This window comes from Hesperophylax consimilis, chromosome 27 (genome assembly GCF_061612785.1).
Source record: "Hesperophylax consimilis isolate HC1 chromosome 27, BYU_Hcon_1.0, whole genome shotgun sequence".
Lineage (NCBI taxonomy): Eukaryota > Metazoa > Arthropoda > Insecta > Trichoptera > Limnephilidae > Hesperophylax > Hesperophylax consimilis.
Window position 1 is genome coordinate 11,253,504 of NC_142862.1, and position 26,856 is coordinate 11,280,359.

General features: G+C 34.1%; 1 protein-coding gene across 1 annotated transcript in view; it reads left to right on the top strand.

The window, feature by feature from the left end:
• Nucleotides 1–26,856, top strand: part of LOC149410572 (roundabout homolog 2-like) — a 693,950-nt gene that overhangs the window by 642,855 nt on the left and 24,239 nt on the right. The window contains exon 9 of the mRNA XM_089648290.1: nt 14,819–14,943. Coding sequence (XP_089504416.1) covers nt 14,819–14,943 — 125 coding nt within the window. The remainder of the gene's footprint in view (nt 1–14,818; nt 14,944–26,856) is intronic.

Genomic DNA, 26,856 nt, shown 5'->3' on the forward strand with positions numbered 1-26,856 from the left:
ATGTTGACATGCTGATATTATCACATTCTGTCATGATAGGATTAAGACAAGAATAATTGTTTTCCATATATTCTGAATGCCTAATATTTTATCACGAAATTGGCATGCTATCAATTTTTTGACTGGATTATTTTTCTCCGTGTAGTTTCGAAGTATCTAGTTCATAAAATTTGATTATGAAACACGACTAAAGTAATTTCAAGTAGCGTTTTGGCTAGATTAACGAATAATGTGACCTCCACTGCTTAAAATCGTATCTACACTTGATACTTCAAATCGGGCCCATTTTCATAAGGCAAAAATATATATTTTCTATGTACACAAATTGTATTTTATATTTTAAGTTTTATTTTTATTTATTTCAGTACGTAAACCACGCGTTATGCTTAAAACTTGCCAACTTAGATAAATGTCGCTATACAAATAAATAATTATAAAAATATGTTCTATTTTGGAAAGGAGCTTTAAAAAATAAAATAAATACACACTTTAAAATCAAGCTCTTAACTTAGACGATTAATATAGAAAATAATTTTTAAAAGTTGGTTAGAGACGGCTAGAGTTCCATATTCTTGAAAAAATTGCGCTGCAGGAAAAATCTTACGGTATGCTTGTATTTTCAATTCTATATACAGAATCCTTTTGAAAAAATACTGTGTATAGTTCCAGAAATGTTTCCTCTTCAGTAGTCAACCCTGTTTTTATGCTTTCGTATTGTTTTCTCCGGTCAGAGAAGCAGAAACGTTTTAACATTTTAATAAGCTCCGAGTAAATCTTAAGAGAACGATAACTGTCGACTGTCGGGATGTGGTTCGAAAAGGCGAATTATTGTAGGGTGTTCAAAAAGTTCACAGAAGTGACGCATATTATGATATTGTGCCTAAAGGGTTAAAAGTTTTTTTAACTTCTCAGTAAATAAAAAATTTGCATACCCGTAATAAATTGCATCTTTATACCTACTGTGTATTACGTTAATTTTTAGTTTTTATTTTTTTGTGATGTAAACATTAAAAAACTCTTGTTTTTACTGTGTCACGCAGTAAACGTTTTTATGATTAATTTTAACGAAAGTTTGAGGAGGTTTTGTCGCCAAAGAAATCAAGGCAGGCACATCAGAAGAAGTTAGTAATGTCTTTAGTATGTTGGTATGTTCATAAATTTTGATTTTTATGTGTGTGTGTGTGTTTTTTTAAGAATGAAAAATCAACAAAATTTAATGCTGTAACCTTTTGGGCAAGTTACAGCCACTATTGACGATAAAAAAATCTGTCCCCTAACTTATTTAACGATACAAGCCGCTAAAAAAAATCATATTTTTTACATCCAATTAGTTTTAATGCCTCATTAATATTTATACTTTGATTGATAGTTTTAATAAATCATTTAATGCCTTGAATTTATCACAAATCATTTACTTAAATTTTTGTCGGATTCCTATTTATTTCTCCAGCTGGTTAAAAATTACAGATAAATAAATAATAAAAAAAACCGACATAACACTCGAACATTATTAACTGATATGTATTGATTCATAAAAGATTGTTTGAAAAATGTATTGAATTTAATCCTCTAACCATTGTCTATATTTTCATTTCCATGAACTTTTTGAACTCCCCTCGTATTTTGAACTACGTCATCTGCCGGCGGTGGCGAAAGGAAATAATATGGAGCGTTGTTCAAAAACCTAATAAACTAGCGACTGGAAACGGAGGCGTTTGTAATTTGTAGCCCCGCTGCCTATTGTTGTGTTATTATTCCATCGTGGTTTGTAAGTTTCCAAAGTTGCCAGATTGGTTAAAACCGCAAACTTGATTAAAATTATGAGTCTATCGAATCAGAATGAATACTCTCAGTATCGCCACATTAAGAGACCGCCAATCAAAATTAAAACTCAATAACAGTAAATTTTATTTGTTGAAATTTTTTAATCCAGCATGATTGGGAGGATAGTGCAATCCCAGTATGCCATTTTTTTAAACATTAACCCTAACACAAGAGGCCCTGAGAAAAATAATTTCCCTCGGGGCCTATGTCATCTTTACGGATGCTGTGTGGAGGGTATTATTTTAGTATTTCATGAGATTTAAACAATTTTAAGAGAAAAAAAATTATAAAAAAAGGAAATAATGAATAACATGATATCTAATATAAAAACTTAATATTAATAAATTAAATTAAATTAACTAATCGTCCTTCAGGAGATCACCGCATCATCTGCATCCATCGAACCCACTCGGATGCAGCCATAACAATTTATTTATTATTATTTTTTTTCTTCATAAAACGGTTATACACCAATATATCATGGAGAAGATTACAAATTAAAAAGTTTACAGAGGCAGTTTTACTATTTTGTGACATGTGTTAAAAGATAGTTACTGAATTGTCTGTAGGTGACATTGAAAATGTCGATGGCTAATGCAGAATCGTTAAGCAGTTGAGTCGCTCTGTTTATTGGCGCGTTCTGATAGGCAGAAGTCCTCGCTTTCGGAGCATGTAAGAGTGCATGGGATCTCCCTCATGATGTTTGTTGACTTCCATGTCCTGCCCAGGAGATCTGGCTAGTCGGTGACGAAGTAAGGCGGTGAATGAGTGCAGAGTGGAGGCATAACCTACAACCTCGGAAGTTGTATGATGCCTGTGTGAATTATTGCGGCACGCCCTCACCTGTATACAGGGCTGTGCTATATGTCTCAAAGAGTAGTTCTCTAAAAGTGTCGCTACAGTGGTAGAACCATCTTGAGAGCATTGATCTTATTTGTGTTTCCATATCTCGTGTCTTTCGTATCTACAGTAATGATATGTCCTAGTAGGTATTTAATTGCCACAGGCCACAAGCAGTTCATTTCCTTCTAAAAAGATTGGTGGAATGTTTAGTAGAATATTTAGGCTGGTGTTTTCAATTTTTATTCTCCCTTTCACGATCCTTTCGATATAAAATATAATACACCAATGTTTCCGTCTACCTTTTCCATACATACATGAATTCCATTCCATTTACAAAGTTGCCTTGCACCACACTGGGAGGGATTCATTCGTACATCCGTCACTTCTGGACACACTGACCCCCAAATTCCTACCCACCCCTCATACTTTCTTTTAAAGGACCCTCCTCACAGCATCCCCAACTATAATATAGGCCTTGAGAAATAATTTTTCCTCAGGGTCTCATATTTTATGTCAGTAGCGCACCAGATTCCCAACTGTCCCCTTAAAGTCTGGAGTCAAGCGTCCTCAATTGGGGTATGTTGTGAGGATGAAGGGTCTAGTGGGGACGGGAAGAAAATGGAGAAGAGTACGGTGGGGGAATACTTGAATGGTGGTCTTTTACCAGGGCGATACTGATAGCATCTATCACCCTGAAACATGCCACAAATATATTTAATATTTTTAATGAATATAGAAATAACACAAATTAATAAAATAAAATATACTTGCGCACGCCGGGATTTTCACCGGCGCGGTGACTTCCGGATTTGTACCTAGGATCATAACCACTCAACCACGTAGGCCATCGCCATAGTTTATTTATTACATCTGGTGTTTTGAATTTTCCAAACAACAGACTAGGCACCCGTGGTGTGATTTCGATTTTTCGCACGAATTTGGTCGTTAGTGTGGAGGGCCGTCAACATAACTTAATTTTCCCAATCCTCAAAAGATTTCCAAAGAATTCTCAGCGACACCTTTCATCCATTGAATGCGCTGCACGGAATGCGCTGCTTGTCGTTCGGTTAGGATTTATGAAGCATTTCCCGCCCAAATATGGCGTCCTCGGCAGCCATCTTGAGAGGCTACCATTACCGGGGCCTGTCGCCTGTGCGCGAGGTATGCAAAATGATGCGTAGGTACCGAACACTTTTAGCGGGAAGAAAGTACTGGACCGTGGAAACTTGGCTTTCCCGCACGGGGTTCAAATCAAAACTATCGGCTCGTTTTGATAGATCCCCTGTCGTGTTCTCGGAAGTTGGACAAGGTTCTGTCATTGCAATCAAACAGATATTTTGAGGTTCAATGCTTGAATCACGAATAAAATCATTAAAATTGACATTTATGATAAAGTGAAAGTGAAGAAAAAGATAGAAAATCAGTAGGAATTTGACAGCTAGGGTCGATGTGAGGGGTTTAGTGGTTACTTAGCTGAGTAATCAGTATCGAAATGTATAATAATTTTTATTTAATTTGTTTTCCAAAAAAAAGGCCAAAATTTTTGAAAAAAAAAACATTAATGTTAATTTTTCATCAGTGTTAATTTTTAATAAATATATATTTATTAAACGTAAATAAATATTTACTATTCTTTATTCATATTTATTACTCCACAGTCCACAATGGAGGTTCCTGGGTAAATTATTTCTCTCATTATTACTATGTATTTGTGCACACCGATAGTGGTTCAAAATAGTTTGAAACACTCGCCCGCAGTCCCCTCTTACTCCGTAGTAGTCCTACAATGCAGAACACCACTACACAAGCAATAATCTCTCTAAAAGTAAATGGGCGTGCAACCAAACTGTTTAAAAATATATGTAATATTCTATTGTACCCATCTACCTCATACATATGCAAAAAATATTTGTGCAGCGGAAGCGCAGCTACTTTACATATTGGTACCTACTTGGTAACTACTCGCACTTCAAGTGTAAAAGTACTTAATTGTTTTGTTCTTCGATAGTTCCTCATTGATTGATCCAAGCTCTTTTTACGTTGTCCAATTGGAAGTTTTTTTTGCCACCTGCACAGATTTACAAATCTTCAATTTTAGACACAACAGTTTCTAACTGACAGATTTTTTAAAAATACTTTCAAATGATCATTTCCAAGAAAGTCCAGATAATGTCGGATTAAAAAGCCCCTCGCCGCGCAAGAAGTCGTCCTGACCAAAGCGGAGAAGGTTTTGTTATTTAAATGGGTTCGAGTAATGAGGTTTTGTCCGCCGCAGATTTATAGGCCCAAAGGCCCTCGTCGAGAATTACAGGACGATACTGTTCTTCAAGTCGGCGGACAAGGTGGGGTCGATGTAAATCATAAGTTCACATTCAATGGAAATCAAACGCACTACTTCTTCAGCAAAATTTCACTATGATATTAATGTGGTAGTTTCATTATGATATTAATAGTACCAAGTTGATTTTTGCCAGTAGGTTAATAAGTGTAATGTCCGGGATAACCGTGTGAGTTTTATCAATTGGTATTAAATATGAGTACAAGACTCTTCGATAAGTGCTTGATGTATTCAAGATTACAATAATTTTTGTTGTTTGTTTTTGGGTGTTATGCCGTGTTGCGCTAACTCCTTCTTTAGCCAACGTTTCAGACAGCATTGCAGTGTCTATCATCAGGGCAGATGTGTTGTGATGATGGACATTGCAATGATGACATTCTGATGATGGACACTGCAATGCTGTCCGAAACGTAGGCTAAAGAAGGAGTTAGCGCAACACGGCATAACACCCCAAAAACAAATAACAAAAATACTTTTGGCCGTGAACATCTTAAATCATAAGATTACAATAAGTTTATTATCGTAGAATTACAATAAAAGTCTTACTGGACACAAGTCGGTTCTGATTGAGTGTATGAGTTACTCTACCGGAGACTAGAAATACAAAAGAGCTCCTGACCTATGACTCGGCTATCCTCGGGTGCAGTCGGAACCATTCGTCCCCAACAGTGCAAGCACTGCCATCTATGATTAACTCTCAAAACTATCGTAATTGCCCCAAATAACAACGTTACAATAAGTTACGACAACAAACGTTTAGACTATCGTTTAATACTGAAATAACCTAATTTTTTTATGTCGAATTTTGTACTTTCATCAATTTGTTTGATAAATATCATATTATATTTATAATGCCGAACTTTCAATTGATAACTCGAATAACTAAAAAAAAACTAATTAAATAAACTACTTATTAAAATAATATAAAAATACCGTGCAAAGCCAGCTACACGAAAACCGCCAATTTTCATTCGCTCTAGATCATAGGCTGCCCAACCTTTTTAACAGTTGGGCGAAATTTACGATTTTGAATCACTGGCGGGCAACTGAATACCTGACGGTTCCTATTTCCATGGGAGGGGGAACAAAACATAATTCCCCACAAAAAAATTCAAAATGAGTGCTCCCCACAAAATATTTGAAATCCATGGGGGGGGGGTTGTTACGGAACTTCGCTGAGAAAAAATTCCGCGCACCCAAAAACATCATATGTGATTCCCCACAACAATTTTCCATGGGGGGGGGGGGTGGCTACAAGATTCCATTTCGGACGCAAAAAATATTATATCAAAAACCGGTGTATTTTTGTTTACAAAGTAAGTTCAACAGGTTAGATTTTTTCGTCGCTGATTCTCGTTCTGAGTAGCCTAAATAGCGATAAATCGCCTTCGTTGGCAACACTGGTGACCGCGCGCAAGCTGCATTGTTTGTTTTACCGCGGTCCCGCGACACTTTTTCAAATTGGCGGATTGGCGGGTTTTTTGAAAATGGTTCACGCGGGCCACTTATAATTCGTTCGCGGGCCACATTGTGGCCCGCGGGCCTGGGGTTGGGCAGCCTTGCTCTAGATCTTCAATCCATATATTTTCAAATATACACACACACACACGTTCTGCAAGGGTTAAACACTTCAATATAAAATATTTAATAAAACAAGACTTTCGACATTTGACTTAAGTATCATTTTGAAGTCCCCGCATACCCAATTTATACCGATTTATAAAAAGTTTCTCGATAAATGAAGTTTATAAATTCCATAAAAAAATATGTAATTTTTTAAGATGTACATTTATTACGCCGAATCGTTTACTATTTAAAATTTCCTCAATAGAAAAAAATTGCAATGTAAGATCTGAAAATTATTAAAAACACGTTTTGTTCTGTTATTTAATATGTTATAGACATGAAAAAAACACAGTATATCTTTAATTGCAACTAAAGCATTCGTGGAGAGATTTTTGCTCTATTTCAAACGAGTCGTGTTTTATTAAATATTATCACTATTTTCCCTTAATTATTATTAGCGCGCTCCCTCCAGCATTAGTATTTACACATCTACCTTTCAAACATATTTGAACGCTTACTACGGGGCCTTAAAGAAATACTGCGAATTTTTTCATACCTATAAGCATGTTCTAATATCGAAATCAAACAATTTTTTTATAACAATTATTTTATAAGCAATAATTATTAGCCTGAAACACTCATCCACATTGAAAAATCTCCTGATAAAAGATACATGACGCCAACGGGACATGAACCCGTGTCCTTTCGATTTCCGAAAATTGAAAGGACGATGATGTGGATGAGCGTTTCAGGCTAATAATTATTGCTTATAAAATAATTGTTACCCTTTGTGCTATGCATAAAAAATCTTGTCTTAAACATTAGTTTACCAAAAAAAAAAAATTATAATTTTTGGAGCATACTTTGCGATTTTTTGCATCTACCAAAATTCATGTAAATACTCGTTGAACTGGGTATCTCAATAGAGATCATCTCCAAAAATAACTTAAATACTTTTTATAATAGTTTAAAACTTAAAGTGTCCAAGGGGAGCATTTTATTATGTCGGTAGAAATTCTGAAAGCTTTGCCTTAAACCTTGCAAAAGTTGAATAAGAAAGGGTCAAAGAGTAGGACATAAGATTATATAAAAATTGCATTCATTTTCCTGCCCAACTTAGCGACAAACCCACAATTTATTGACCAACTTTAACCCTAAACAGGACAACAATAATAATTACCATCACGAGCCAAATTTATCGGATAGGCTAGTGGAAGAAATCACAAGAAATAGCGTAACGTAGTTCCCGAAAAAAATACTACCAAGAGAAGATCGTTAAAAGTAACTGCGACATGATAAAGCTATTCTTGCTGTTTTATTATTATTTTCTCTTCTTCTTATTGTAACTTATTTGAAATAAGGGCGATTCACAAAAAGATAAAATAGAGAAAGTATCTGGAAAGTCGTCGTACAAATTTGACGGCTCCGTGGTCGAGGGTCAAGGCTCTCGACTAGCAATCCGGAGGTAGCGGGCTTAATTTCTGCGGAAAAAATGATTTTATTACGTATACTTGCGTCACGAGTATACATTGCAGAGTGGAAGATTTATTTTTAAAATAGTTTTCAGATAAAAAACATTATATTATTATAGATAAGTACAAAGTACTAAATAAATTTCTGTTAAAAAATTATATTTTAAGTACTTACTTTGTATCGATTTATGGTTTTATTACAAATAGTTCAGAATGACACTCAAATTTAAAAAAAATATCGAGTTCATTAAACCATGGTTACAGACAGACACACAAATAAAGTTAGTATTTTTGATGTCTTCTAACTATGTAACTAACCCCACGTTGTCCAGAGTGGAAGATACTCTCAGTATCGCCCTGGTGTAAGACTGCCATTCAGAATTGAAACGTTGCTTGAAATGGCTTTAGCCGTGTTTGGTGACCAGATATGAATAACCAGTTACGTCGCCATCTTCCTGTTCCTCATCACCATCCCCACCCCACTACATTCCGCCTCACGACGTACCTCAATTGGGGATGTCATAGTCTCATTGGCTCCAGGCGGTTGGGAGCAGTTGGGACTCTTGTGCGGTATTCATATAAAAAACATCGATTTTATACATTCTTTTTTTTTTTGAGCTAGCGTTTTCGAGTAAATTTATTTATGTACCTTTTTTTATAATATAATATCGGTATTTTAAAATGCTTCGAAGCGTAGACCCAAAAGTTTCTTAACCGTTTAGTTGCCGAAAAAAGAGGAAATTTGGTTTTTCTGCTCTCAGTGTGACCTGTAACTTAATAATGTCATTATAATACAAAGTAACCCGCTTGCACTACGAGTTTCCGGACACCGTGGATATGTTAATATATATATTTTAATAATATATTTGAATACCATCGTATAACAAAGGACGATCTTTGAAACCTATGGCCCAACAGTTAAGATCCTTGACTCCCAATCTAAAGGTCGCTTTTTGGAACTCTGTATCGGCAAATAAGTTTTACCATTCTATATTCACAGATAATCTCAATGTTATCCTTCTGGTGCAAGACCACTATTCAAAATAGAAACGTTACTTTAAATGGTTTTACCCTTGTTTAGTGACTAGATCTGACAAGCCAGATACTTTCCAACCTTCCTCTCACCCATGAAAAGTCATAAAGATCATTAAATCATTTTATAACATGAAATATACTCTCTACAGCAAAGTCATTATTTGATACTGTCATAAATTTGTTAGCAAGGTTCTTAAGTTACATGAAGCTCCTAACTAAGCAGACATATTTAATACTTAAAAATGTTACTGAAATATATTTTAGAAAAAATATAATTATACAAGAGTTTATCACGCCGACATCTCAACAGGCCAAAGAAAACTGTGCAACCATAATTAATTACCCACTTAATTATATTATTTTTTCCCTTTTCCTAACCAGCTAACCTAAATCATTGTAATCCCCGCCCTTGGAGAAAAACTTCACCAAAAAAATACGTGACCGTAGAAAATTCGTCACAAATCTTTTTCTATATTGTGTTTCTACACTCTGTCGCGGGAGAAAGTTGCGGTGAGGGAAAGGGAGATGGAGAGGGGAAGGGCGGCCATTTCCGGCGCTAACATTCCCCGCTTCCGCGTTCCTATTTTATTATTCTAATGTCACATTTCCCGCCAAGAATCCCGTGACGTAGTGGCGCTGTTCCCACCATGACAAACAGCAACTGGCGCCAAAATAATTATGTATTTTTTTTGTTAAGGCCAAATAGAATATTATATACTATTTTTAAGTTTGTTATAGTAAAGCGCACTTCAAGTGAAATAACCCATTCATTAATATTAACATATAAACCTAACCTATTTACTCTAGTTATTTTTCATTTGATGAGTTATACCGTCAACCTTATATACTGGATAGAACGAAATGCATTAAGTTTTTGCCATTTCTTATATGTGATTCCATAACTTCTTAGATTTCCAACAGCCTAGAGCCATTTTGGCATCCACATTTTAGGAATATTTTATATATTTACAAGAAACAAACAGCTTATACATAGAATACTAAAATAAATATAAGCCAAAAAGTTTCTTACGCTGGAGTTTTATTGTGTCTTAAAAATTATTTAAGGTAAGGGAGAGAGGAAGAGGAATATAGGATAAGGATAGGAGATGCTACCGATTCCATCCATAGTCACTTATTAATTTACGATCGTACGCGTTACTTCTGTTCGATATTTCTGAAAGTTATTGCTATTGTGAAATTTTATTTCATTAATTGAGGATTTTTCTACATCTGATTTAATAAATTGGTTTGTCGTATTGACGTTATTTCAATACTTATTAAATTTTTAGTCCAGACCATTATTCAGAAGAAAAAAAAACAACACGATTTGAATGAATTTTGATTCCGAAGAAAGGTTTTTAAGTACCTAGCTGTTCAGATCTTGTAACTAAACATAGACTTATAAAAAAGGTAGATATGAACAACATAATAATGTATACCTAGATTTGTAGATATATCGATTTTTAAACTTCTGAAAGACAACGTTATTTTACGAAGATAAAATAAACGTTTAACATAATTATGACGTACTCGTATTTGTCATTTGAGTCGATATAGTTGTCATGTTTTGCCTGGCAGACATAATAGATATATGTATTTTTAAAGATATATTTCTTACCCTTATGAAAAGTAATATTTAATTGAAATGAAAAGCTGATTTTTTATTAATGTTTAAATTAAAAACATTATTTTCCTGCTTTGCTGAATCTTAGATATAGGCAAAATCCGATCTGCATTTAAAATAACCTTAAATAGTGTTTAGTTTAAATAACCTTAAATAGTGTTAAATTAAAATAACCTTAAATAGTTTTAAAGTAAAATTTCAATAGCCAAAAAAATAGGTGTATATTTGTTTTTATACACAAAGCAAGCCTTTTCTAACAGAACTTTTTTAATAAAAGAAACCACACGGAAAACCACATTCTTCTTTGTGTTTATTTTCGTAAACAATATACTCAAAAGCCCTCCACAATTCTCACGAAATATATCAATTCTTTTCCTCGAGGAAATATATATATATATAAATAGGAGTAGGATCCAGCTACATATAATTTCACTTTATATTTTCCGCCCTCCCAACGCAAATTGGTGCCTCTTTCGCTACTCTATCATCCCTCGCATAATAAGGGCGGAAGCTCGCACAATACTCATCCTGGTACCTCTTAACCAGTGGTATTCCGTGTGTTGCCATGTTCAACAGTGGTCTGTAGTTTTTGCTTCACGGGATAAAATTCGTAGACCTCAAGTCCAAAACAGTATATTTTTAATTTTCTCTTAGTTTATCAAAATCAAAATTTCTTTTGAAATCATAAGACTAAATACCTACCTACTTAATTATACCTGAAGCATATTTTTAAAAAATTACAAATAATTAATTATCCAATTTATCCAAAGAAATGACGCTATATTATTGACAATTCTTTTTACGAAGTAGGATCAACGCTCATGTGAACTCTGATGAGATAAAAATGCCGTATCCGACACGTCCACCATCTTGACACGGAACGGAACTCACAAACAAATTTACAGACACACTAAATGCTAAACGGTCAATGCCAATGCTGAAGTTGCGCTTAAAAAGATAGATTTGGACTGAGCTACATACCACAGCATTGTTTAGTGATAAACTACTACCCCGTTTTCTCGAAGGAGTAACGGGTATGTTGTGAGGTTTATAAAATCGGGATAGAGAGGGAGATGATAAACAGGAAGGATGTGGAATACTTAGTTCTTCATATCTTATCTCTAAACAACAAGCCGAGGATCTAATGAATTATGGCGTGTAATTTATATTAAAAAAAAACTAGATTAGGCTGGACAAGCGTACTATGCATTTACAAATAAATTCTTCGGTATACGAAATTTCTTAGTGCCAAATGCTAATCTTATCTACTAGATTTTGTTTACTTGACTGAATCAATGAATTAATTAATGAATGAAGTGGAAATTAACCCACTTCCAGACATCCGTTCGATCTTAAACTCGGCAGATAGATTCGTTGTCGATGATAATGAATTTAACTACTTTTGATGGCTTTCACACACATACGCATTTCTCTAAAATTGGATGACATTAAAAATTTACAGCAGTTAATATACGAAGTGAATCTCGCTACCATCCGGATTTGGCTTAAGTGATTTACTCTTCCTCTCTCCTTTACCTTCTTACCAGTTTTAAAGCAAAATTAAACACCTATCTATAACCAACTTTAGCACAAAAGACTTGTACATTAGACCGGAGTGAATATTTTTCATATTTAGAATTTCAAAATCACTATATTTTTAATCAGGGATCCTATACCATATGAGAAAAAACATAACTTTTATTGACCTGCGAACAATGTAACAAATTTTCTTAGACCTGAACGGCGTGAAACTAAAATCACTCCACTCCATCGATTTCGTGATGCTATACTTATTTACAAAAAATGCCCAACACCAGAAAACCTTTGTCGCATCCTGTATTTGTTAACTGAAATAGTTTAAATATAACGTGTTACCAACTTATTGCGATGTTGTAAAGTACCATATTTGTTAACCGAAATAACTTAAATACAACGTGTTACCAACTTATTGCGATGTTGTAAAGTACCATATTTGTTAACCGAAATAACTTAAATACAACGTGTTACCAACTTATTGCGATGTTGTAAAAATTTGTTGCTAAACATCTATTTGATATTCTTGAATAACGCAAAAAGTGTTGCCTTTAGAGAAGTTTGTGAAATATTAGCAAAATATTTAGAAAAAGTGTGGCAATTTGCATATATTCAGATAAGCAAATAATATAATAATTTTATGATACATATGAAAGCATAATCAAGCATCAGACCAGTACCCCCTGTGTAATTCGAACTTAACAAATATTAGTAAAATTCATCGTTTCAACCTCCAGATTATATTTAGCAGTATATATTTCTTCATAACCGTAAAAATTTCAAAATTAATAAAACGTGAAAATTTTTTAAGCAATTTAAATAAATTATAATTTTTTATACGTCCATTTGAACGTCATTTTTGTTCAGCCAACCGTGAGTTAAGATCCCGCGGATGTCGCAAGAGTTTAAAGCATTTAAAAGATTATTTTATAATAAAATAATATTTTGTCTCTAAGCATCCACGATCTTTCTAACATCCGTGATTGCATTTAATATGGCAATTTTGATGCCCTTTCTAGTACAAGGCTCGTAAATTTCACATTTAATATCAGAATTATTTATGAATTTACAGCCAAAATGGATATTAAAATGTAATAAAAACGTTGCATCGTCCCTATATATGTTGGCGTCTTTATCATGTTGCGATATTTACGCAATGTACTTCCTTTTTAGTCATTTTTAACTCATAAAGTAGAAATCCGATTCAAGCATCAAAACTCTCAATCGGTAAGGTCTGGCGCCATTTTTATGCAAATCTAAATGTTGTTTGACATCCTTTTATTTATATTTTGTAAATATAATGACAACACGGACTCCAACAAAACCTTAAAGCTGACACACGTAACAACCGTAATTGTTCACTGGCGTTTAACTGGGACCTTTATCTATTTTGTTTGTTTGTTTTTGAATCTTTATTTAGATGTACGCAATTTTTTTCATACATCTAGTAGGAAAATATAAAAAAAAATAACAATTACATTTTAAAAGAAAAAGATAAATACACAATATTATATTATACAAGATATCTATGCGACTAAAATAATATTGGTGGGTAATGGTGAGTTCAACAATCAAAAATTATTTTTTACATATAAAGCACATGTCCTACGAAAATTTCTAAGGCTTGGGGCTTCCTTTATGACATTTGGTAGGTTATTATAAAGTTTTTGCCCTTTATAAAACGCGCTGTTTTGTGTGCATGAAAGTTTAGTTTTGGGAAGCCTAAAATCTCTGCGTCTTCTCGTAGGATAATTGTGAACATTTTCATTGTACATAATATTTCTTTGCAGATAATTTGGGAGCATATTATTTTGAAGCTTATACATCATTGTTAACGTATTATATATTATATGTTGTTTGGTTGTCTTCTGACTTTTACCGATAGAGCTGAAACTCAGATGAATACACATTCTTTGGTGGCAATCACTTACGCACACGCGGACATAAATATACGCATTATTCTGAAATCCGATGACATTACAGTCCTTAATATACGAAATAAACCTCTCCATATGCCGGTCTTACCAGATCGGCATATGGAGAGGTTGATAGAATTGTCAACTCCAGTTCCTGGGTAGGAAGGTTCAATCCTCAGTCAAACCAAAAGACACCCAACCAAACCTAACCTATAATAACCCAACCAAACCTAACCTATAATATCCCAACCTAACCTAATCTATAATAACCCAACCTATCCTAAATATAAAATAGGGTGACCGGATAAATCATCAAAATGATAATTCATCACATCTTTAAAAAGTTAAATAAAGTCATAGAAAGTGATGAAACAAAATTTTTATTAACTGGGTTAATGTAAGTTAGGTTAGGTTAGGTTAGATTAATTATTTTTTTTCATCGTTTTTAATGACTTTATATCACTTTTTAAAGGTGTTTTGAATAGTCACTGTGTTGAGTTAGCATGGAACCATAAAATAGATATATTAGAGTAAAAATAATCTTTAATTTTTTTGTTACGTTTTTTTTTTCAAGTTTAAAAAAGTCATATTATTGAGAGTATATGTCGTAATTACTGATATCATTTTTTTAAAATAACATCAATATAATTTTTTATGTTTATTTCAGCCAAGCCAGTGTGGTCCCGCGTAGCAAGCGACTTGACCGTTTGGGAGGGAGAGCCCGCGGCCCTGCCGTGTGCCGCCACTGGAACACCCACCCCACAGCTGTACTGGGCCAGGGAAGGAGCACAGGTAACTTATTTATTATTAATGAACGGTGATAGCAGAAAGCATTGAAAAAAAATTAGACATTTTTTTCAAGATTTCAAAATTAATATCTGTTCAAGGAAGATTTCCATATTTGAAATGTTTTATCACTTTCACTGGAAGTAAGATAAAATTTAACCTACTTTGACCACACAGATACGCCCACGATATACTTCTACCAATTAATCTCTTCAGTGGTAGAAATGTTGGAACTCTTTTTTTCTCCGAAAATGGATGAAAAACACTTCAGGGGAAACTGCAACATATAGCTGTGTACCAAGCGTTCAAAAAGAAGAAGAAGATGGTTTGAAACTGAGATATGTAATTATGAATGTTAGAGGAAACGCGCTAATATAAAAAAAAACATGGCCCGATTGAAATGTAGCAAAAATCTCTTGACGAATGAATAAGTTGCATTTAAAGATATACAGTGAATTTCATACCTTATAACATGTTAAATAACAGAACAAAATCTGTTTTTAGTAATTTTCGTCGCATACTTTGCGATTATTTTCTATCGAGAATATTTCATATATTTACCGTTTCGCCTCTACAAATATATATTGTCTTCAAAATAAACATATTTTATTTTAGGAACTGAAAAACTTGGTGTTCAAGAGACTGAGTTGGCATTGCGTCTGATTCCCACCCTGGTGACGTGAGTTCAGTTCTTCAGCTGGCTAAGTCCACCATCACGACACAACAAACATTTTACACTTTATGTGGCGGTAATATGTGATTTTCAAATATTGTCAGGTTATTCATAACCAGAAATAAAAAAATAAAAATTTGTTGAATTTTACAATACGGGCTTAATGTAAAACTCTACGAAACGTAGATATACCTACTCGTATTATTAGAGTATAGAGTGTTTGAGTAAAATTGTTCAATTTTAAAAATGGCTTGCAAAAGTAAGCCATAATATGTACACAGATTTCAAATACAGAATTAAAATAAACATCTTCTAAAATATATGATGGGCACGTAGTTACTTCTTTTTCTTCAGAATGTTTCTCAACACATCTAAAATCAACACGAAAATATGTTGTCAAATAATAAATTAAATAGGTTGCAAATACGTTTTTATTTGTTTTCCAGTCCCATTATTTTCAGTTCCATGGAACTGTTTCTGACTGATGCGATCACTTACTGCCAGAAATTATTTCTTTCCCTAGCAACATTATTTTAAATTACCCATTCCTTTCTGAAACTCCCGCTTTCACTTTTGGGTGCCATTTACGGGTGAGTAATGAGGATATAACGCCGAATATCTCAACTGAATCAATTCTGTGTATTCAGAACACAAATCACCAAGAAATTTGAGAAATGAAACATTGCTGCAATCAGGTACATTAATAACAAAACAGCGCGAGCGTAGTGAATCGTTTTGTAATATAAACGATAAAACAACGGCTATTGTCAATAAAAAGTCAATGTTTGCAAGTGACGAAACGGCAAGCTAGAGTAATATTAATGTACGTTATTTCATTGCCAGGCGAATAAAATTAATTTTAGTACGCTAGGAGCATTGTAAGGTTCAAAATACCATAAAATCGAGGTGGTGAGTACCTAGTAAATCTTCTGCGGATTCACTGGCATTCCATTGGTTAAACCAAGGCTGCCCAACCCCAGGCCCGCGGGCCACATTGTGGCCCGCGAACGAATTATAAGTGGCCCGCGTGAACCATTTTCAAAAAACCCGCCAATTTGAAAAAGTGTCGCGGGCCCGCGGTAAAACAAACAATGCAGCTTGCGCGCGGTCACCAGTGTTCAACGAAGGCGATTTATCGCTATTTAGGCTACTCAGAACGAGAATCAGCGACGAAAAAATCTAACCTGTTGAACTTACTTTTTAAACAAAAATACACCGGTTTTGATATAACATTTTTTGCGTCCGAAATGGAATCTTACAATCTAACAACCCCCCCCCCCCCCCCCCCCCCCCCAGTGGCCCGCCAGTGATTCAAAATCGTCAATTTCGCCCAACTATTAAAAAGGTTGGGCAGCCTTGGGTTAAACTAATAGTTACTAGCACCTGGCTTATCCCGGATTCGAACCTATTTTTTGACTATATTTCGTTACCCAATTAAAATCCTGAAAAAATGAAAAAACAATATCCTAAAAATACGCCGATAGTGAAATTCTGGTTCGAGAATTTTCGCCGTTTCAGGTGAACAGATTTCGTTTTTTTTAAAAGAAACAACAGTTTATACATAGAATACAATGATAAACGTACAAATGAGCAAAAAAGTTTGTTATGCTTACAGATGGAGTTTTATTGTACCTTATTAATTTTAGAATTAGGTAAGAGGAATATGGGATAAGGATAGGAAATATTCGCGCCACAGTCCATACTCGCGTGTTAATGTACGATCGTACGAGTTCTGTTGGATATTTCCAAAGATTATTGCAAAGAATTTCCATATTGTGAAATTTTGTGTTATATTGCGCACATGTGCGGGGATGTTTTTCCAGTTTAATCCGACATCGCCCAGGCTTTACGCGGGTTTTTTTAGTTTAATCCGACATCGCCCAGGCTTTACGCAGGTTTTTCTAGTTTAATCCGACATCGCCCAGGTTTTTCTAGCTTAATCCGACATCGTCCATTCTTTACGCAGAGTTTTTACGAAATCAGATGTAGACAAGTTACCTCCCTCTTGTTTCGAAAGTCAAGTTTTCAATCTCGTAATAAAACTGCTAACCCACCCGCCACAGACACTCTTCTTTATATATATATATATATGAAGAAGATATATATATAGATGGATATATAGATGGGAGATAGACGATGCTTAGATAGATTTCGTTAGCTATTTTCAGATCGCTGTGAAATACTGAATACTGGACACTTCCAAAACTACCATATTCAAACTGTCTTCATGTGAAATAACATATTTATGTTAACTAGGTAATGGAATAAAACATAAATTTCTTCATTTGAATTGCTGGAATGTTCCGTTTAAATGTTTTGGCTTGTTTCCAAATTCTTACACATCATCTTTTAACGCAAGAAAGCGAAGAAAAAGATGAAGGCGCTGTCTCAAATGTGTTTCGCAAACTTATCGGTTCATAAAATACAAAATAATATATTACAGCTATAAGTTTCTCATTCCTTGACACAAATAAATACAAAAATATTTATAAATTCATAAGAATGACGTCTTAAAAGGAACCATCGTTTTGTAACAGTTTTTATTTGACATATCGTTCAGTTATAAAACGTCGGATTTGGAACTGGGTTTTTTTGTTAACTCTTAATTTCAAATCACAATTATGTTATGTTTGCAATCTCTGCTCGCAAAAACATTGTAAAAATATTAAAGCAGTTTTTTACTAATTATTTGGTATCAACCATCTATAAAAACATTTAAAAATTCCTAAATTAATGAGTTATTTCGTGGTAATTTTTGTCGGCTATTTTAAAGTCTTCCTTTTCTATTATTAATTTAAAAAACCGTTTTCTTGAAGCATAAAAACAGTTTTATAAAATGAAACTAGAGTGAAAAACTAGAAGATAGTAAAATTAAAATAAAAACAGACATTGCATGTAATTTTTTTTAGTTCTTAAAATAATTTTGGTAACATTTAATTCCCAATATCATTTTTCCATATTTCTGTACTCTGTATGTTTTTTTTGTATTGCATATATTCATTTTGCCATCCAAATATTTGATTTTTGATGCGTACAGATTTTCAAAATAGTTTTTTTTATTGCTAATTGTAAGCAATCAATTGAAAGTGCCGTTAATTTTCATGTATGTACATGGGGGCGTTTATTGATGTTTTAATTACAGACAAAAATAGCAAAAACGCATTTACCGTAAATAATTAAATTTAAACCAAAATTTGATATGGAACCGTTTTTTTAACGGTTATTTTAAAACCGCAATTTGATGTTAGGTGTTGCAATCCCCACGCGTTACATTCAAAACAAACCCTTAAATTACGGCGCTCATTTAAATTTTGATCGGAAAAGTTTCCCCTCCTAATAAAATTACCCTATTTTACGAAACGTACCAAAGTCTAGCTATTATTATTTATGCTCAAGTATCTCCATCTAACATCTACAAACTCCATTAATTTCAGTCAAGTTATATTATAATTAGACACGGGTAATTATAATCATACCTACTCGTATAATTTCAGTAATTAAAGGCGTACCGTTGATCTCCGTTGTAATTTCTTCATCTTTCTCATAAATTATGCATATTTATGACATCTCTCTCACCAGGGCGATACTGAGAGAGTATCTACGACTCGTAATAATAAATAACAAACGTGTGATATCACATTAAATAAATAAAATTTATTTGCGAAAGCCGATAATTGAATACGCGGCCTCTGAATAAGGTATTTTAATTTTTTTATGTACGTATTTATATACGAATAAATTTTCTACAACGAATTAAAATGTTCCATTTTCGATTTGCCGCCAAGACGACATGTTCGTTTTTATTCGGGAATTCGGTGGCGTTGACGCCACCCGGCTACGTTGGTGACAGCCGTCTTACCGGACATTGGTGCTTTCTATGTGATAATAATGATGTAGCCAGTTGGAACCGTTTAAAATTGTGCGTTGTTGTTTTAGATCATTTTTGTAATCGATAATCTAATCTAATATATATTATAAAAGAAACCCTTGTTTCCCTACCCGCCTGATTTTCTTCACAACCAGCTACTGCCACCCATCGGTGGTTATGGTGGTAGATAGACCTTGGTGTCACATCGAAAGTAAGAGAGTTTGGTGAAGGTGGCTGAGCGTGGGTGAGTGATGAAATTGTGCTTTGTTATGGGAAGGCCGTCAATGCTTCAGATTATTTCAGAAGGTTTCAGAAAGTTCCTGAAGGTTCTCGAATGCTCTGGAAGGTTACATTGGTCAACATATTTTTTGTCCCTTTAACGAAAGTAGCCAAATCTGACAGGAAATTTCACGCTGATTTCAGATATGTGATTAGTTTTTTTATATTACGTCAGGTTTTTATGGGTTTTAAGTTTTACTAAAATGTGTATTAATTCATTTTTATTCGTGAGTTATCATTGATTTTTTTTATTTTTGACCATCCATTCCATTTGGTCATGCTGCAAACATGAAAGAAAACTATGACAACATGAAGCTGCTGTTAACAAAAAATAAATTTGTAAAATACGAATGGAAAATATGTGGTGATTTAAAAATAATGAAGCTCCTACTAGGACTATAAGCGGGATACACAAAGTATTGTTGTTTTCTGTGCGAGTGGGACAGCAGAGACAGGAAAGACCAAGGACTGGCCTACTAGAAAGCACCTTAAACCTGGCACGAAGAATTTTCAACATGCTCCCTTAGTAAAATCTAAAGATATCTTACTTACACCCTTACACGTTAAATTGGGTTTGATGAATTTTTTTCAAAAGGCTTCTCTAAGGATGGAAATTGCATGATTTACTTAAAGCAAAAGTTTCCTAAGGTCAGCGACGCAAAAATTAAAGAAGGAATATTTCAGGGACCACAAATAAGGGAGGTCTTGAATGATCCGAATTTTATAACAGTGTTGAGACCAGTCGAGCTAGCCGCTTGGTCAGCCTTCAAGAATGTTGTCGAGAACTTTATTGGAAATCATTGAAGTGAAGACTATATCAGCATTGTGTCTGAAATGCTCATAGTCTATAAAAATATGGGATGTAACATGTCACTAAAAATACACTTCCTTCACTCTCATTTGAATTTTTTCCCCGAAAATATGGGAGATGTCAGTGACGAGCACGGCGAACGATTTTACCAGGACATTGCGGATATGGAAAAGTGATACCAAGGAAAGTGGAGTCCATCTATGATAGCAGACTATTGCTGGACCCTGCAGAGAGACTCTCAAAATACTCACAAGCGCAAATCAGGAGCAAAAAAAATTAAATTGAATTAGTTTTGAAATTTTATTAAGTAAGTACCCGTCATACTATGGAAGAATTATGTAAAAAAACTTTGTTAAATAATAAAAAAAACTGACCTATTAAAAAATTTTTTTGTTTCATTTCGTGTTTATGGATACTAAATACATATAAAAAAAATTAGCTATGCTTAAGGGACAGCACTTAAAAAAATAAATGTCGACCAGTGTTATAGAAGGATAAATTTCAAGAAGGTTCTATAAGGTTCCAAACTGAGTGGCGGAGTGTGTCTGTGAGTCTAGAACGTTTAGGAAAGTTCGAGAATGCTCTTGAAAGTTCTGGAAGCGCCACAGCAACGCGTGGCGGGGTACAGCTAGTTATGAATGAAAATATTAAACAAGAAAAACATATTTTTAGTACCTCATTTATAATCACAAAAAATAACTCTATATCTTCCACACGTTTTTAACGGTATTCATTATTTATGAAAATACCCCACTTGTAGTCGAGGACCTTAACCGCTCGGCTGTTACTAGTGTAGTTCTTTCGGGCTGCTGTCGTCAGGGTTAAGACATCCCCGACAATAGTCAACCTCTCTGACATAATAATTAAATAAATATTGTCGATTATACTTAGACTACAATTTTCCGTTACCTAACGATTTGATCAGAAAGTTTTAACCCGTTGAAGTTTTGGGTGAAAACTTTTTGACGTTGGCGTTGTTCAAAACTGATGTCAAAACTCTTCCCTGCTTAAACCGTACCTACCTTATAAGTCAAATGCCATGAACATAAAACTCACACGGTGTTCAACGTGTTATTTCAATAAATATATATTTTATAATTATTTATTCCTTTTACATCATACATGTATAAACTAATATGAACCTAGATGGTGATTTTATATCATACATACATAAACTAATATGAGCCTAGATGGTGATTTTACATCACACATACATAAACTAATATGAACCTAGATGGTGATTTTACATCACACATACATAAACTAATATGAACCTAGATGATGATTTTACATCATACATATATAAACTAATATGAACCTAGATGGTGATTTTACATCATACATATATAAACTAATATGAGCCTAGATGGTGATTTTACATCATACATATTATATTTATACATGAACCTAGATGGTGATTTTACATAATTACAAACAACTGCAACACGTGTAACTGTGTACACGCAGAGGATTTGAGAGAAAACACATGATATTGAAGATTATTTAATTCTGGTGGTTGTTTTAATAATATGCTCTTTAAGGCGATTTTAGATTTGGAATCGAGCGGCTAACAATAGCACACCTTATGTAGATGGCGGTAAGGTTTAAATTTCCGTTTAACACAAGCCGCCTGTTTTGATTTATGCAAGAAGAAAAAAACATCGCCAAAAAAGATGTTGTTTATTTTGCGCAGTTCAGGCACAAATGTGCCAATTTTTTACCATAATTTTCTTAAGAACTTAATTTGCTACTTTATACAATAAAACCATTACCGAAAACGGGTTCATAAGTAGGAGATTTTGAACTTGAAAGCAGTTTTTATATGCCTGGCACTTATTATATGGAAGAGAGACATGTAAAAAATCATATCGGAGCACAAAATAAATTTCAGGAACACCCTGAGAATTTATTATATCACGTTTATTTGCATTAAAACATAGATTGTCAAAGCGATCCGAAAGTGCTCAAACTTTGGCAAGCAGGAGCGACGGCGCTTGTCGCAAAGTTTCTCTGAAAAGTTTGAGTAACTCTTTCGGTGTTCGCGGGGCGTGAAGACGGCCAATCGATCAGCTGTCAATCTGACACTTCAACTGTCATTTTGACAGATTCAATTTGGATAAAGAAGGCATTAGTATGCTAACACATTTTGCACGGGTCTGATCGAGTCAAGAAGCGACCCGTGGGAAGTTCCGAGCTGATAACTTTTGAGTACACAGACCTTTATACAGACTTAGCTCAAATCGACTTTTAGAAATTTATCTCTACCTACCTAACTCTTAACTTATTTTCGTGAATAGCTCACAAGCGTACCAATTGCTCCAGACTATCCGGAGCCAGTGTGACTATGGATTACCCAATTTCGGTATGCTGTAAGACTGAAAGGAGTGAGGAGGGGAAGGAGATGTTGAAGAGGCAGGTTAGGAAGTATCTAGCTATTCAGATCTGGTCACCAAACACAGCTAAAGCGATTTCAAGGAACGTTTAGATTCTGAATGGTGGTCTTTCACCAGAGCGATACTGAGAGTATCTGCCACTCTCGAATGTTCCGTATGTAGGTACCTACTGTAAACTTTACTTTCTGAAAACAATAAAAAAATCCCGGCGTCGCCCGGGCTTTTCGGAGAGTTTTTTTTATGTAGACAGTGACTTTCCTATTGTTATGAAGGTCAAGTGTGCAAAATTACATCAATCTGGGAATGTAGTTTTCCGCCTGCCACAGACACTCTCCTTTATATAAATTGATAGATGAACTCTTCATGTACCTACTTACAGCTTTACAAGTATAACTCTGCAGTCGGTGGTATCATCGTTATAGATATTAGGGATACCAGTGCAAAATAAATCCCTGCGGAGGTAATTTTGTATTGGAACAATTAATTATATTAATCAATTTTTATTTCAAAATTTTTGTTTTTACTTTTGAAGGTTATACGATGAAGATAAAAAAATTATAAAAATCGGATATGTTTATTCGAGACTCTATCTGGGTTATAAACCAATTCATTAGAACTTTGTGATCATTCAAAAAGATAACTGTCAAAAATATGGGAAAAATTAGCTGCAAGATAATATGATTTCGATGACGGGTTGATAATACATGCATTCTTCACACTCTAAATAATATTTGTCTAAACTCAAACATTGACACTTTTTCGATTCACTGACCAAATTCAAACGTTGCATTAAGTCAATAATATAAACTGTTCCAATACACATACATATACACACACTCACATATACACACACTCACACATACATACACACACAAAACTATATACTACACCAATTAACCGAACTCTTCATACTCTAAATAATATTTGTTTATGCTCAAACATTGACATTTTTTCGGATTCATTGCCCAAATTCAAACGTGGCATCATGTCAATAATATAAACTGTTCAGTGTGCATACATATACACACACACTCACATATACACACACACCCATATACTACATGCGTCACCTGGTAGTTAAGGAATATACATACCACTTACCAGACAATACAAGGAAACATATAATTGTTACCCAACATGAAATATCTAATTCCTGTATATTGTTTCATTACTGTAACTCATCTACATTTAATATCAAATAAATCTCTAAATAGCATAAAATATAATCTGTTTGTGCGCTTAGTTCTTCTAAGGATAACCCCCATCAACGCCGGGTAGACGTCAGCTAGTAAATAATAAAATAAATTAGCCCTCATAATATCAATCATGACGATATGCGAAAATATTCGGATTTTCTTGGGCACGTATTCCGACATCTTGATAAAATATTCGTAACTCACTGAAGGTTTATCATGAAACCAGTTAATTCATTCGTTATGACCTGCAATCCCGTTTTTAACTATTACCAATAATTTGAAAAGATTCTCAGTAAATTTTCAATACTAATTTTTCTCCATGTACCGTACCTTCATAGCTATTCATAGGCAGGTATTATATTTGTAGCTCTTTATACCATAAAGACAAAAACGTGAAAATAAATTAAATTAATCCCAAAAAGAAAAACTATTTTATTTACTTGATCGTGCCATGTCTTAATCAATCTTATTTTTCTCTCCTTTCAATAAAATTGTTAACTACTCTAAGCACGTATTCATTATCCAGCCCTATGTATAAGTTCCTCAGAGCTCCGTTATTATCTCTCTTTCTGTTACATGCGTTATCAATGAGAAAGAGGGAGAGGTTACAACAAAGCTAACATTGGTTCTTTACGTATTGAACCCTTCAAAAGTATTGTTGCTCAGTGGAGTACTGTTTCAAGTTAGAGTGCTCTTCACTTCTAGAGTTCGGTTCCAGGCTTTAATAAAGGTTATTGAGGGGACGAGGATCAAAAAACACTCTTCCAGGCGATTCTTGATGAAGGAAAGTAAGAATGATAAGAAAAGAAGAAGATAATTACAATTCTTAAGCCTGTTGGATCTGGAATTGAGTTTATGATGAAGAAAGTTTTACATGCCTAGTGTATATTGGCCCGTATACTGCCTGAAAATTTGTGGGAGAAAGTTTATTTCTTACGGAAGTGTTTTCTAGTTGCTTCATACCTATTTTAGTTTTACTACCCGGCTTCGCTCGTGATTTTGGTTTCTGTATACATAACACTCTCACAAGTCACCCTCCGGCCGTAGTGGCCAAGTAGAGATAAATTTGATTGTAACAATAAACTCACTACTATTTGCGCTATTTAAATATTTTGCTAGATTATACATATCTGTTGGCAAGTCACCTTTTCTGTATATTTTATCCTGTTTAAATGAAGTGTTTTCTATTATTGTAGCATTCTATGCCTTAAGAAAATTTCAACTGTATCATATTCAATGTCGTTTTGTATACATATTGTTGTGTTCTTAAATGTAATACTAATATTCGCCTATGTACCACTGATTACTTATAATCTCATGTATCACATTATTATAAAAGCCTTTAATGGCGTTTAATAAATAAATAAATAAAGTCTACTGCTGTAAGCCAAAATTCGGATGTATTGCATTTGAAAGAAAACTCAAAAACGCCAGGAAAACCTCAAAAATTCATAACGCCAGAGCTTACCGTTAGACGACTTAATAATAGTTGATGTTTTATTTAAAATGAAACGATTCCTCTCTCTTTCAGGAATGGTCTGAGCATTGTGTAAAAATTTTAGAGAGGTTTATTATAGGTAATTTAGGTTGGAATATAACCTCGCTATTTACAGAACTTCCTAATGCGTAAATCGGTGTCCAGTTGGTTCTGTGGAGATGCTGTTTAAAACTCTCTCACTGACGGTGAATTTATTGCGAAAAAAAATTATTACAGAGTATTCGTACGGAACTCGCGGTGTAACGACGGAGGTAGTAGTCAACCGCCGGGTTAGGACGCTAGATTCAGAACGAATTTGCTAGTCACGGTTATCCGCTACTGGTTTAGCAGTGATACCAGTCGTATAAAATATTGGCAAATAAGCAGTCCTTCTACAATATTGACTACTTCTACAATATTCTCGTCGGCGGCATTTATTTTTACTCGGGAGATATTTTCAATTTGTATGGATATTTCATGCGACTAATTATTGCTTATAATAATTTGTTATTTTTAAGTATGTAATATTTTGCCACTTTTATTTTTTATTTTGTAGAAAATCAGCCAAATATCTCGACAAACTCTTTATGAAGGGCTATAGGTAGTTTGTTTAAATTCTACCTCCCTTTGTGATGCAGAGTGACAGCTTCCCCTGAAGCGCCCATTAATTAGGTCGTTCGCTTTTTTAAGAGTCGGATTTCACATGAAAAATCGGCATTTCCGCATTCGCGTAATTTTTACGTTTTAAAAGCAAATTTACTCCAAAATGCCTTTTCTTTGAAACCTTGCTTTTATCGTTAATAATTTGTATAAAATTAATGTGCAATAAACAAAATACCTAATAAAGAAGAGGAATATAGGATAAGGATAGGAGATGCTCCCGACGGATTCTATACTCACGTATTAATTTACGATCGTAAGCGTTACTTCTGTTCGATATTTCTGAAGGACATTGTCTACATTTTGAAAATTTGCGTAGTTGCGCGCGTACATTGAGGATTTTTTTGTAATTTTTGTTCTGTTAGTGGAAAAATTAAATATATTGGTTTGTCGTTTTGATCTTGGCGGTATATGATTTTTCATTAAATTTGTAAGCTTTAGCTAATCCAGACCATTATTCAGAAATTTATTTAACAGAATATTTATGCCATAAATCATCAACAATTACAACTCTACACGTACCTAATCTGGTCATTAGTGATCATGACAAGAGTCGACATAA